Source organism: Rhyacophila brunnea, unplaced genomic scaffold (assembly GCF_057557595.1).
Source record: "Rhyacophila brunnea isolate RB1 unplaced genomic scaffold, BYU_Rbru_1.0 scaffold_6, whole genome shotgun sequence".
Lineage (NCBI taxonomy): Eukaryota > Metazoa > Arthropoda > Insecta > Trichoptera > Rhyacophilidae > Rhyacophila > Rhyacophila brunnea.
The window spans coordinates 43231190-43245481 of record NW_028233276.1 but is presented as its reverse complement, the minus strand read 5'-3'; the positions used below and the strand labels follow the sequence as shown (position 1 = coordinate 43245481).

Below are 14292 nucleotides of genomic sequence, written 5' to 3'. Positions count from 1 at the left end.
TTGAATTCATTTTCAGTTAATTCTGCTTTGTATGGAAAGTCATTATTGTTGGTTGCTAAGGGGGTCCTAGCAACTAAATCATTAATACATACGTGCGTTATTATGTAAATATATTCTATATTAATTCAGTATTTCTAGCAAGTACAATAAAAAGTTTTTATTAACACATAGAATTGTCAAGTTTATATGATTCAACAGAAAATTTGAAAACGTGGTATATAAATAGTTCTTTTTATCTTGTAATTATTTAGTAATATAATAGCTTTCTTGTTCTTAATTTTATGCATATATTATGGTTTGTTATTCTGTGATAGAAATCATTACTACTATCTACTTATGTAAATGATCACCCCTGTGGCTAACGTGAGGGTGATCAGGGTGTAAGGGGATGTAGGAGGTATTTAAACAGGTGTTTTATGGGAATTCGCTATGAATAAGGTTGAAAACTAACCTCTCATTGGTAATGATAATTGGGCGAGCAATATCTGTGTTTAACCAAATCGCTTTCGATATTGATATATTCCACTATACTTCCATTATTCAACTACACTTGTTGCCATAGGCCCGTTTCAGACGGGACACCGGTGTCGCGCTCGATATAATATAGAAGGCCTTTGTATTCGAAACGGGCCTTTGTATTATGTTAATGAACGCCCAGAGCTAATGAGTCAACGCATAATTTCGCGTTATAAATTAGAACATAAAACTGGCTGCGGTAATAAAAACAAGTGTATCAGCGGCTTGAGACGGAAAAGAGTATCGGACACGCGTCTACACCGGTGTGCCGTCTGAAACGGGCCTTAGAATCTTAGATAGTCACAGTTAGTATACTTCTCACGTATGATCAGTCTTTAATAATTAAGGTTAGATTTTTGACGTTTAACATGAAATATGTGTCAGAAAATATAGGTCTTTCGCTACTCCCTAATAATAATATCCATGAGCAAGAAAAGGCCATTGCGCGCATAAATAAAACGGCAGTGCGATCGACACGTTGAAATTACGGCCCGTACGTAAAATGGCGGTTGACACGCGAAACTTGGCGCGTCTCTCGTCACATAGCTGCGATTGCCTCGAAGGGCTGTCGCAAAATTAAGTGGTAATTTTTTTGATTAATATCCTTTGATAAATGGAATTTAAGTTTTACCCATCTCTACCTGCATCGTATATGTATCCCTTGATTTTTGTACGACCATTATCCATTACGCTATAAACGTGTCAGAATGTAATAATTTCAATGTCGCACTTTCATGACCCATAGCAGAGATGCACGAGAGTCGTGTAATAACCCAAACACCATGGCGCTTATATAAAAAACTAATTTTATTTTTTGTGACATTATGTGTTCTCTGTGACGTATTAACTGGTACATCCTTGGATACGAGTATAACAACAATGCTGTAAAGACATGTACTTAACGCGCATTTTCATGATGCACTTTTATTCTTTTCAAAAGAGGCTTGTCCATAATATTTTTTTTACCAGCATATAGTTATTGAAATTCTGACGATACTGATAGGCAACACGGTTGGTGAAAACATATTCTTGGAAAACGACTTAAAATAATTAATTTATATATACACCTATACTAGAGTAGTGGACAGAATGGTCGCACTTAATTCGTGGTTCGCAAATTCGAATCCGGTTGCTGAATCAAATAGCTTTAAACAAATGATCACTGTCCACTCTTCTTTAAAAAGTGTGATACATCAGTGACCGGCAACGCGTCACCCGCGGTATTTCAAACTCTCGTCGACAAAAATATTCCAGACGAGTTAAGAAAACCCAATGACATGACAAATCATACATTTCCTTTAAATCTATAGTATTTTTTATGAATTTGGTTCATGTCAGTTTTAAAAAATAATTAAATTGGTCAAAAAGTATATTATGTAGATATGTACCTAAGTGTGCTATTTTCAAATCTTGTTTTGCGCTTTCCATGAGTAAAATATTACCGACCTCTGCTCTACATCGTAGAGGCTAACTTGCTCTGCCTTGGAGCGAAAATGGTAATTTTGTCTAATTTATTTTATAGTCCTTGCGCGAGTGGCATAGCACAATGTCGCGAGCTTTTCATACTCTGACGACGTGACCGTAGCGGATTCACCGCGAACTTTATCAACGAAATTATTATTGTTCTCCCTCCATTTTTCATTTCCTGTTCTCCGTCATTAGAAGGCACCGCTGTGTTTTTTTTCCTCTTTTTATGCTCACTTTTTGGCTGTGGGCGGCGTGAAGAAACGATTTTAATACAATGCCTTCTACGCATTACTTTAAAGGTCCTTTTTACCTGTGTTAAATACTTCTCGAGTTAATGACATTTTTTTTTTTTTTTACTAACAACACATTAACTTTACTTAGGCTTTATAATATTATGTACCTACATTATCACCATATTTTAAACTTAATATACATACTACTTGTATTAGACCGTGCCCGGTAACTTGTACGTATGCAGTTTGTCGTATCACAACTTTACCGTGAAATGTTGTATCGGAAATATATAGCCGTATATTAAAGACCATCCTCTTTGGGTCTTATAGTATTGACATAAAATTCACGTTTAAAAAACACGGTTGTTATATTTTGATATACTGGATTATTTGTTAGGTTAGGTCAGGTTTTCATTCTTGAATTCATGAATTTTACCAAAATCAGCTATAAAAATTTAAATAACTTTCACATCTAAAAATTGGAGACCGTATAGTATACGGTCATCTCTTTCCGATAGAAAACTCACGGCGAACTGTGCCACGGTGAAATGTTTTACGTACAATTTACATTTGTAACCATATTATACTACAGATATTATATAATGTGCTATATACATTTTATACTCACATACACAATTACGATGTCTTCACAACTATTTCAATAGTAAAATTAACTTTACTTAACTCTCCTGACTAGGGGGTAACAATATACACCACTCGTTTCGAATGCTAACTGTATTTTCACCTTATTCTCCATGTATCCAGAGATTTGAAATTTTATACACGGATAATACTATTTATTAAAGTGTCATTCAGCTACCTGTAGTATATTATACTTATTTTTTCCTACGCCGCGCAATATCCCAGGATTGTGATTCGCATCGCGCAATAATTTCTATGTTTTATTACAATGACGATTTAGTTAATTTATTGATTCTGCATCACGGGAGTGATGGTGGTTGACGATGTCATGCCATGACCATGCCGACCATGTTGTCAATTTTTTTTCACTTCACATATTTCACAATATTGTTCGTCTAAAGGGGTCACCTACTTACCGGGGGATGAATGAATGTACACGGCACTAAAAAATGACTGTCATTGATTATAGTTATGTTGATTGGTTTAAATTATATTTTGGAGTTTAGATATTAAAAGAGACACGGAACGGTGGCGCGTATCGTATACAGTATAGGATGGCTGTTTCATTTCCGTTGCGTCATTGTCTATGATCTATAATTGACCATAGGCACATGTCAGTTGTAGGGTTATACAACCTCTACAAACCTCCAAAGATCTTAATTACCGCGCATTATAGTATGCGTATGTATCGTCCTTGCGTTATGGTTTTACATTGCACATTTGACTTAAGATAGACGATCAATAGTAAAGTTAACCGGAGGGATAAATAAATTAAAATACATTCTCCTAGAATTAAATCTATCAGAATGTAGGTATACAGAACATTATAATATTGCTCTGCCGCTATTGACACTTCGTTAGCATTCAAACGAGCTGTCCCGTATTTTCACATTACGGTTAGTTGGCTCTTTCTGCTCAAGACGTTTGATGGATTTTCTAATTTTGTGAGAGAGCGGTTTACTTTCTTAATAGGGTGAAATAGCGATTAAAACTTAACGATTTTGCGATACTTTCGTAAAACCTGTTGATTGGCTATTTGACAGTTCTGTATGATTGTAATTATGATTTTGATCAGCACAAGAATCATCCTTATTGGAAATATCATTGAGAAAAAAAACTTCAGCTGCGTGGAATTTGAACTCTTATAATATCATATCATTCATATCCCAGCCAAAAAAAATAGAATTAAGCACTGACTCGGTTTTTTAATGATTGTTTTATTAGGCAGTTTTGCCATCAGCTATTGATTAAAATATGCCAGTAAGGGGTAAGAAATAAGCTTGATTTTTGTATAGTTAACAATGTCTAGAATTAAATGTGATCGATCAGAAAAAATATAATATGTAGGTACCTATATTAAATATGTGATTCAAGTGATGTGTTTGCTTAATTTTTTACAAATTTATTCAATGAAAAAATAAGCTATTAATTGTATAGCTCATGTTAGAAAGCTTACCTCTTGTCATGGATTGGGGTTGAAACCCAGTATCTATATCAAATCCACTTATTGCTTTTTTCAAAGCGTATTTAAATTCCAATAGATTTAATTGAATGTGAAAAACGCAATCCTAGAGTGTTCCATATGCACCGTCTGGGAATAGATATCGTGGTTTATCTATGTTTTAAATGCTCATGTTTTTAATGTTCTTCTTTTGCTCTTTCTTTAGGAAATGCATTGATGGCTGCTGTAATGTTCGACAGAGAGCAGATCAAGGAATACTTCCTGCCCATCGCCATTTCGGATTCAGGCATACCATCCCAGACTGGAGTATCCATTCTCCACGTGGTGATCGGTGACAAAAACGACAACGCAATGAAAGAGGGCCACAGCAACATATTTGTATATAACTTCAAGGTAAGAAAACCTTCATACTGATAATTAGTTTATATCAAAATTGTTTAGAATACTTGTGCAGCGGTAAAAATTGACTATTTGAAGCTTCCATACTCCATACACCATGGATTAAAATAACGCGATTCTGATGATTAAATGATTAACTCGTCAGCTGATTCTAACTCACATATGAAAAAATTTGCAGAAGATTTTTTTGAAACAGCCTACTTCAGTTATTTATTATTTATATAGACAAGTGTATGCACCGATTTTCTCCTCAATAATCTTACTAAAATATGATGCGTACATATATCCTTAAAGATAATAAATAATTTCAGTAAGTTGTTTCTAAAAACTCTCTCTTGAAAATTTTCAAATGTAAGTTAGAATAGTTCTGCATTCAGCTGACGAACTGATATATATAAGAATTCGCGAGGGGTTTACAAGGCATTACTCAACACCCACAAAAAGGAGATGCTGACTGCACTTACCAGCGTAGTTAATATACTTAAGACTATTCAGATCCATTGCCGACTGTACGACCGTCCTCCAGGAATCTCTATCTCTAGTCAGTCACAATTTCTGCGTCCCTCTTGACGTTATCCGCCCATCTCCCCCGGGGGCGGTCCAGGTTGCCTGTAATTATTTAATGGCCTCATGATTATTTTTTTTTTTACGAAGTTTTATAAAATATTCTACGTATTCACAGCTATCTTTATTTCTTTTTTCAATGCTTACTCAGATGGATGGACTATTGGCTGATGTGTACAAACATAACAGTTGGTCATTCGGTTATGTAAGTATGTCACATATTTGGGCATCTAAAATAGTACTCTTGCATGCTTGTTTCCACGGGCTTAATGCTAATCATTAGTACTCACCACTCGCACTGATACCACCATTTTACACAATTAGTAATAGACATTTATATTCGGTCTGTTTATACGTGTCGGTATCAGTGCTAATACTAATGGTTAGTACTAGTAGCAACACGTCGATACTACCCTAGTTTCATTAGGTGAGCTAGATTTTCTTTAACGGCCCACATGCCCAATGTAGGTCAAAATGGAGATTTATGGTATTTTCATAGCATTAGCCTGAACATTTCTTAAACGTTGTAGATAATCTATTTATATAATTTTGAAGCCTTATTATCCTTTATATTTATTTTAAACATTTTATGACTGCATAAATTATTTTTATTACATAAAATAGTATTCTTTTAAACCTCTCGATCTAATGTTTTAGAATATAGTCATATTTCAGTACATCCATGTGCAGTGGTGGTAAGATTTTTTAGATTTATTAATTTTTAAACGCATTTATGAAACTATTAGTAAAATTAGTGTTAACATTATATAGTGAAATATTTACGATACAAAAGCATATTTTATAATCTCTGTAATCCCAAATTTGACAAGAATTAGGCATTTGATTGTTAAAAAAATGGGAATGATTAACACATTTGAAGATAATTCTAAAGATACTGATTTAAGCTATGTTTTTGACCATTCCGATGTGATAAACACCCTACGAATAATGATTGTTTTATAATAATTATTGACCTAAGGATAAGGTAGTATTATTTTAAAATACCAAAATAATAAAAAAACCATTCAATAGGAAATATCGAAATACCGGTATTGGTATTTTCGTTCGGTATTGGATCCCTATATATTATTATATGTGTTAACAGATACCATCGTAATAATATACGAACTTCATTTTAATGTCATTAAAAATACACGAATGACTAAGGGTAGCTATACTGTATCTACGATGCTACTATTTATGCAACTTATTTAATAGTCTTTTTACATTTACCATTGTTAATTCAACTAAAAAATATTTTTTAAATTATCTGGCAATCGGAATTTTAAAAATGGCAACAACTTTAATCACAGAACGCAATTAAAATTTTCTCATGTGACATTTCATTTTGGATGCATGCATGGGTTTTGTCATTATTTCGATTTAACGTAACATCAATATTCTATGCATGTGGGCCTAAGTCCACAAAATAGCGCATGCCTCTTAAAAGCATACTTCAGTGAAACGACAAATAATTTTCAACTATAGGTGCGACGAAATTTCGGACTCGCTGGCAATCGGAGAGCGAAAGTAGAGCTGTGGACACGTCAATTTGTTTTGTGATGGCGTCGGGGGAATCAATTGTTAAATCGTGTAAAGATGACTAAAAAACGTTACCCATTTACTTAAAAAATAAAACATGTCAATGAATATATTATTATTATTACTTACTAATAGAACAATAAACATAACATTAAATGGACGCATGTTGATTTTTTATGAGAAATTATGTTTTGTTCTGTACGCGTCGTTTGCACAAATTTTGCGTCGCGTAGTCACGACCGTTTTAAACCGTGCCCCAGCTGAAATATAATAGCCTTAAGTCATTATCTCTCCAAACACAACTTCTAAAACAGCATTCGAAATAATACTTATTATGTTCATTATCCAATAATAGAATAAATTATTTAAAATATGACTATTTGAATATTCAAGTATTTCGAAAGTTTTGGAGTTAAATATTTTCATTTATATACCATTTTTGTCACTTATCATACATTTTTATCAATTATGATTGATGCACCCACACCCACCTATGTTTATTTTTAAAATTAAGCAACATTATTTCATCAGTTAGTTTATATCAATGATTACTATCGAATTAATTTTATTTGATTAAGTATTTAAAACACGTTTACTGCATTATCTTTAAGTATATTATTTATAATACTTATGCATTTCCACGTAACTGATTGATATCTCAATACTTTAAAAAGGATTAGTGGGATAACAATCTGAACTGAAAATTTCAAAACCGCACTTTCACTAAGCATAATAATAAGCCTCCAAATGATGGACATTGTATATAAACATTTTCTGGTAGGTATTATCTGAGGTGTTTTCAAGTTATGTATGATCAATGTATAGAATGTTACATTCTCAAATATTGTGAATCATTCGTTGAATAATAGAAATGGTTTGTTAAAATTATTAGCAAGTGCAAGTATGTTGTAAAAATTAAGTACTTAGAGTAATCCGTGACGTCAGTTATTAATAATGCATTTAATTAATACCTACCTTCAAAAACCGATAGCCAAACATTATAACGCAATTTTATAAGTATTTCATGTATGAACTACCAGTTAAAATTATCGTAATTAAGTAGGATACCCGTAGCTTAATTGGTTAATGCACATAGACGCGATATCAGTGGTTATACCGACTCAAATTCCGTCAGGTGTCCGGTAGGCTTTATCTGAGGTGTTTTCAAGTTATTTATATTCAATATATCGTCGGTGTTTTGTAAAATAGGCGAATCAACCATTTTGGCGAAATCAAGATTTTAATGAAAATACAATATGTACCCCACTAGCTTTGTTGTGTAAAAACGGCGAATTTTTATCTCCACAGGAAAGTATTTAAAAACGATAATCGACTAAAATTAAATTAATTAAAATTACGAAATAAAAAGCTAATGTGACATATTAGGCCTTTTAAAATATTATATAATAATACCTATTATAATGACAGTATTCTTTCTAAGCTTTATTATAAATTTGTTAGATATTTATAATCATCTACACATACAGTTAAAAAACAAATAAATGTTAAAGGTTAAAAATCCTCCTCCTGTAAAGTAGCATTTTGGTTAATTCGCCCTTTTTACAAAACACCGACGATATATCATATACATACCTTTTATGAGTACTAATCCAGCACATTTGGTTCTTACACTATATCACAGACGTATTGAAAATAAATATGCATTTTTGACTAGACTACTTAGGCACTTATATAAATGTTTAATTGTTGTTTTTATTTAATAAAACGCAAATTTTTTGTAGTACTTATTCCACTTTTAATCAATAGATTAGGACCGATTTCGTCCGCCTCAGAGGGGCATTTTCAACTGAGGCTCTGAGGCGGACGAAACCGGTCCTAATCTATTGATTGAAAGTGGAATAAGTACTACAAAAAAATGCGTTTTATTAAATAAAAACAACAATACAATGCAGTTCCACCTTGAATTGACAGTTAACAAAATAAAAGAAATATTTAATTAATATTTATAATATAATAAATACATATTTTCTTAGTTAGTTATTGTTTTAACATTGGTTTCCCAAAAATATTACTTTCTCAATATCTTAGAAATCTACTCGAGAAATGTAGTTTTTTTTTGTTGTGTTTTATTCATTTACTTAAATTGTTTTGGGTTATTGTTTTTTCTTCTTTTACTTTTTTCAACATATTATTAAAACTATTATTAGAACGATATCTTTCTCTTCAAGAGCGAATGCGGAAAGAAAGATTGATGAAGCAAAGAGCATTTTTCTTTTTTGTTAAAGAATTCTCTGATTTAATTTTCAGGCAGAGTCGATTCACCTGAAATATATTCCCATTTCCCCCTTTATTCTTTGTAATATTCCGAAAGCCTAGCATCGTTTCAATTTGACAAACTCAAAAGGTACCTATTTACTTCCAGTTTCTTCAATTTTAATCATACAATAAAAGGTAATTTCCTATTCGTAAAGAATTTTGTTGTATTCTTTTTTATTTGTTCCATAATCTAATATATTGTATCATAACCACATCACGAAGATGTGTACAGAGTTATGTAATCGATTTTTTTTAAACATGGGTAGCTAGCCACTTGCACAACATATTGGCTCCATGATCTGGATCCAAACATATATTTAAAAACAACATGTGTATTGCCAAAACCGTAATTTGAACCCAATACTCACTACTCGTCAATCGCTAGCGTTGGTCTATCGAGCAAAATAAAAAAAATGGTTAAGTCATTCGTTACGACATTTAAGAAATGAAAGCGGTATTCGTATTCTGTTTCACGGCAATCAAAATAATGTATTATTAAATATGATGGTCTAGTACACCAGCGTATCTATTCTATACACAAGACTGCTTTCAGCCGCTATCTAGGGTAGAAAAGTATCCAAGTATTAGCACTTATTGTAACAATTACAATAAGTTAGTTATACTTGTTACAATTAGTGCTATGTTTTAACAGCATCTCTTTTGGCTGTGATGAATTTTTGAATGAGATAGACAGTTTTGACAGTTAAGACGTTATTGTAATTGTTACAATAAGTGTTATTATTTCGATACTTTCCTACCCTAGTTAGCTGCCGTAAAGGCCGAAAGCAGTCTTGTGTATAGAATAAATGCGCAGAATCCTAACAATGTAAGTAGGGACACTTATATCGTTCAGTGAAATACATTATCCAATCTTGAATCTCTAGTTTTTTACTTGGAGCAACGTTCACTGTCATCTTTTACGTTTTTCGATACACGATTTATTAGACCAGTGTTGGCATTCATAGACTTTAACTAAATTATCTCTTTTGACTGGTTTCCGGTATATACATATTTTGGTTGAAATAATATAATTTGAACCAGATTCAATTTAATTGGCAGACAATGCCAAAAAATTCAAAAGAGGCGCTTGTATACGGGGAGACTTGAGCCGAAGGCGGCTGAGACAGAAGTGAAAACCAACCGTCAGCTGTCAAAAAAAAACGCGCGATTTTACTTCGGTTTGCCAAAGTATTCTAAACTCTGTATTTGTAGTGTTTAATACACAATGTAAATTCCTTTGTTTTAATAAAAACCTAGTTGGCACGTGGTAAATTCTGTTTTTTTAATAAATACACCTCACCACTTCTAAAATACACTCCAGCTAGAACTAAACTCTCATCCCTAAAAACACAACTTAAATTCCTCAAGGTTACACTATATAAAGCAAAACATATTAAACGTGAACTTTATTTCGTAGATATAATATTATTGGTAGATTGTATGTTATGTGGCTCTATTTTAGGTGATGTGCGATGATCAAATTTAACAAACTAAAGAATTTTAACAGAGTTTGTTTAAAGCGTATTTAAACGATGTTGTTTCTAAAATTTATATCAAAAAAATAGCGAAAATGAAAAAAATACAGATTATATTTTTTGTCTGCATTTCTATTTTCTTTTGTGTAAATAACGCGAAATGTATAATATCAATGTGATATTTTTCTACTTACTCATGTTTCGTGTTTACCAATAGATACATTTTTCATATGAATACTATCTCGGTGTATTGTTTATTTTTATGGTTACTTTGTCACTGCTGTGTCGTTCTATCAAAAAATATCATTCCGTCTGATGTTTATTTATTTTGTAGCTTACCGCGATATCGACATTGCTTTCCATTGCCGAATTTTCCCCGAACAATAATATTTATACGAATATCTGGATCGGTGCCTAAGCTTTAAGCTCTGGCGAAAGCTCCCGCCCGGCTAAGATACCAAAACAAAAGTTTAACAAGGGCGGAAATTGTTAGGCATTTGCCCCTCGCCGATAAGATATTTACCTATTATGATAAACGCATTAGGCCTTCCTTAACTCATCCCAGTGGACAAGGCTTATCCGTTGGCCTTGTTACTTTCCGTAAAGCCTTGATTTATTTTCCTAGCTATTCCGAAAAAGAACTTTCAGAATACCGTATTACTTATACGATTGCTTTTTGATCGTGCAAGATACTATTGATTAAAAAAACTTTCTGTGTTTTCATTAACATTGCGTCTGAAATTTTGCCAAAAAGTAACTCCATTTCGATAGGTTGGTTCTCATACATTGTATTTTCAGTTTTTACTGCAACTTAGTTATTCAATACAATTTTCTTATGGGCATCGTAAACCTTTATACTCTAAAAATATTGTACGCCCAAATAGAGTATTTATGAAGATATTATATCATTCAAATCCCTAATAATTTCAATATATTATATCTGTTTGATTTTTTCAAAACATGCATCGCCACAACATACATTGAAACAATACAATCATTATTTAATACTTAATATTACTATCATCGGCCGCGTTAGATCGATCCATTGCCGGTAAGGATTGCAATACCGAATGAAAATGTCAATACCAGTTTTTCGGTATTTCTTTTTGAATACCGGTATTTCTTAAACATAAAAAAAACAGAAATATAATATGTAGCTATTAAAATATTTTAAAAATAAAATAATATATAGAAAAAACCTACACACCTACATTTATTATGTTGATATTTAAAAATATATTGATCATAATTGTAGAACTAGCGATTTTTTCCGAATAATTTTTCCGAATAATTAATATTGATAATTTTAACCAAAGCTCTCAAAAGTTCATCAAGTGCAAATAAGTCCGGCTGCAGGAAAAGCTTCTTAAATTCAACGCTTGTACAGTCATCAATAATTATATATTTTTGTCACGGATGTTTTCTATTTCGAAATAATATTGTGATGATTCATCCCGACGATTACTTATATAAATTTGATGAAATTTGTTTTAATATTTTTTCACCTCTGTTGGATTCACTCAATATATTTGCATTTTAGCGGCACATAATTTATAATTCATTTTCAAAAACGTAAACGAGTGTGCTTTCTCAATACCAAAAAATCCGGTATTTTGGATTTTAAAAGCCGGTATTTCGGTATTGATAAATACTGGAATACCGGTTTTGAAATACCGGTATTGCAATCTCTACTTGCCGGACAAAGATATCCCTTATAAAACTAAATGCAATATAATATATTATATGTTGTAATTCAATCCAATTTTTCCGAAAATGAGTTAAGTACAGATTTTGTACCTAAATAATCATAATATATTTTATGCTTGTTTTCATAACAGAAACCCGATTTTAAAAAAAAAAGCCGTCAGCACACTTGGGAATGAAAAATCTTCATCCTTAAGATGTCATTTTGGAGATACGGTAGTCTAGCTCTCAGCTACAGATATAATATATAGATAATATGTACTTACTCAAAACAGACAAATTTCGTTCCTTTCGATAGTTTCGGTTTAGAAGGATATTGTCAATAGCTGCTTACTTACAGAGTTACAGCATTGTCATATTTTGTTAACTCGTCTACAACAGCTGTCACCAAATTGTAAAAATCCAAAGTATCGTAGGTATGTATATGGATTAATGAACTCTGCACATTTTGTATGAGTAGTTATTATAGATTTTCGTTCCATGTCTGACATGACTGTTTTTTAATATTGAGATTTTGTGTCAATGGTTTAAATGCTGCATACTAGACATTATTTATATTCTATACAATTTACAGGCGCCGTCATCTACTATAATCACTTGTATGCTAGAAGACTTAGTCGCTTCGAACATCAAGTCTTCAATTGCTCTTGTTTACCTACATAAAAAAGCCATATTTAATGTCACTATTCTTCACATGTGTGATGCTACAAGAAAGATTTCCTTACTGCACGTATAGCATGATATAATATACTATGATGGTTCAATATTGACAATATGGTCAAATATGGAAGCATGGCATGATTGAGAAAATTAACAAGAAATTTCAAGACTCTAACATCCATTTTTTTGTAGGGTGAGGCTCCAGATACAGAAGTTGGTCGAGTGTACGTGACGGATCCTGATGATTGGGACCTGCCAGACAAGCAGTTCCTTTGGTTGCCTTCCTACGAAGAAAGAAGTATTCACTTTGACGTCCACAGAGAAACCGGAATGATCACCATGAGGCAGGGAACACCCAATGACACCTACCTGCTAAGATTCAACGTAAGTCACATTTTTTCATAGAAATCCAACTGCGAGTTCTGATCGTAGTGCTAATTATTGTTCTGCCGGTAAATGAAATAAATTATTGATTATTATAGTCATTTTAAAATTATAACATACGATTTGTGACTATAGCTCCAATCCCCCATGCTTTCTCTTTATTTTTTTATTACTCTAATAAATTACATTTTTACACTCATCCGAGTCCAGCAGTTTTCACACAATACGAAATCATAATATATATATATATATTATGCGGTTTGCAAACCGTTTACCGTATTATGTTCAAAGCAAAGCAAAAACTAGCACTACGATAGGAATATTTAATTTTGCGTCACAGCCTTATTATAGAAGGTTGTGTGTCAGATTCATATATGTTTTGTGTTTCCATTCACTGAACTTTCTCTGGTTTGGTGATTTAAGAATGGATCAAACGTTAATATAGCATACCTACCAGACTATAATATTATATTGTATCGAAAATTTTATATAACACTTTCTGGTTATTTCAGTTCAATCCGTGTTAAATATTTTTCAAAAGAGTTCGAAAATTATTTGTACAGGCGTAAAAAACAATATATGTACAAATTATTATATCTTTTAGGTTTTAAGAATGTTTGATTCTTTATAATAGATATAAAATTATTTTGAAAAACCTCAGAAACATCTAGAAAATTCTATTCGATATTGAACAAAAAAAAAAAAATATTTCATCAAGTATGAGAACGTCAATAATAGATACGTGGCTAGTGCCCAGACGTCTGTTAAAATGAAGTTAGTAGTTATTTATCTTAATTGAGCACACATCAGATTGCCTCCTAATTGGCGGAATTTGAAGTACCTCACTTTAAAGGTAAATAAAAAAATCGCATGAATCATAGATGGATCAATAGCTTAGAGGCCAAAGCACTCACCCGGAAAGTGAAAGACGTGAGTTTGAGTTTCACTCAGTCCAATTATTTTTCTA

At 32.2% G+C, this 14292-nt stretch overlaps 1 protein-coding gene across 1 annotated transcript in view; it reads left to right on the top strand.

Annotated features, from left to right (window-relative positions):
• shg (DE-cadherin) overlaps positions 1-14292 on the top strand; it is a 158511-nt gene that overhangs the window by 83038 nt on the left and 61181 nt on the right. Inside the window, exons 13-14 of the mRNA XM_085956835.1 lie at positions 4526-4713; positions 13134-13325. Coding sequence (XP_085812961.1) covers positions 4526-4713; positions 13134-13325 — 380 coding nt within the window. The remainder of the gene's footprint in view (positions 1-4525; positions 4714-13133; positions 13326-14292) is intronic.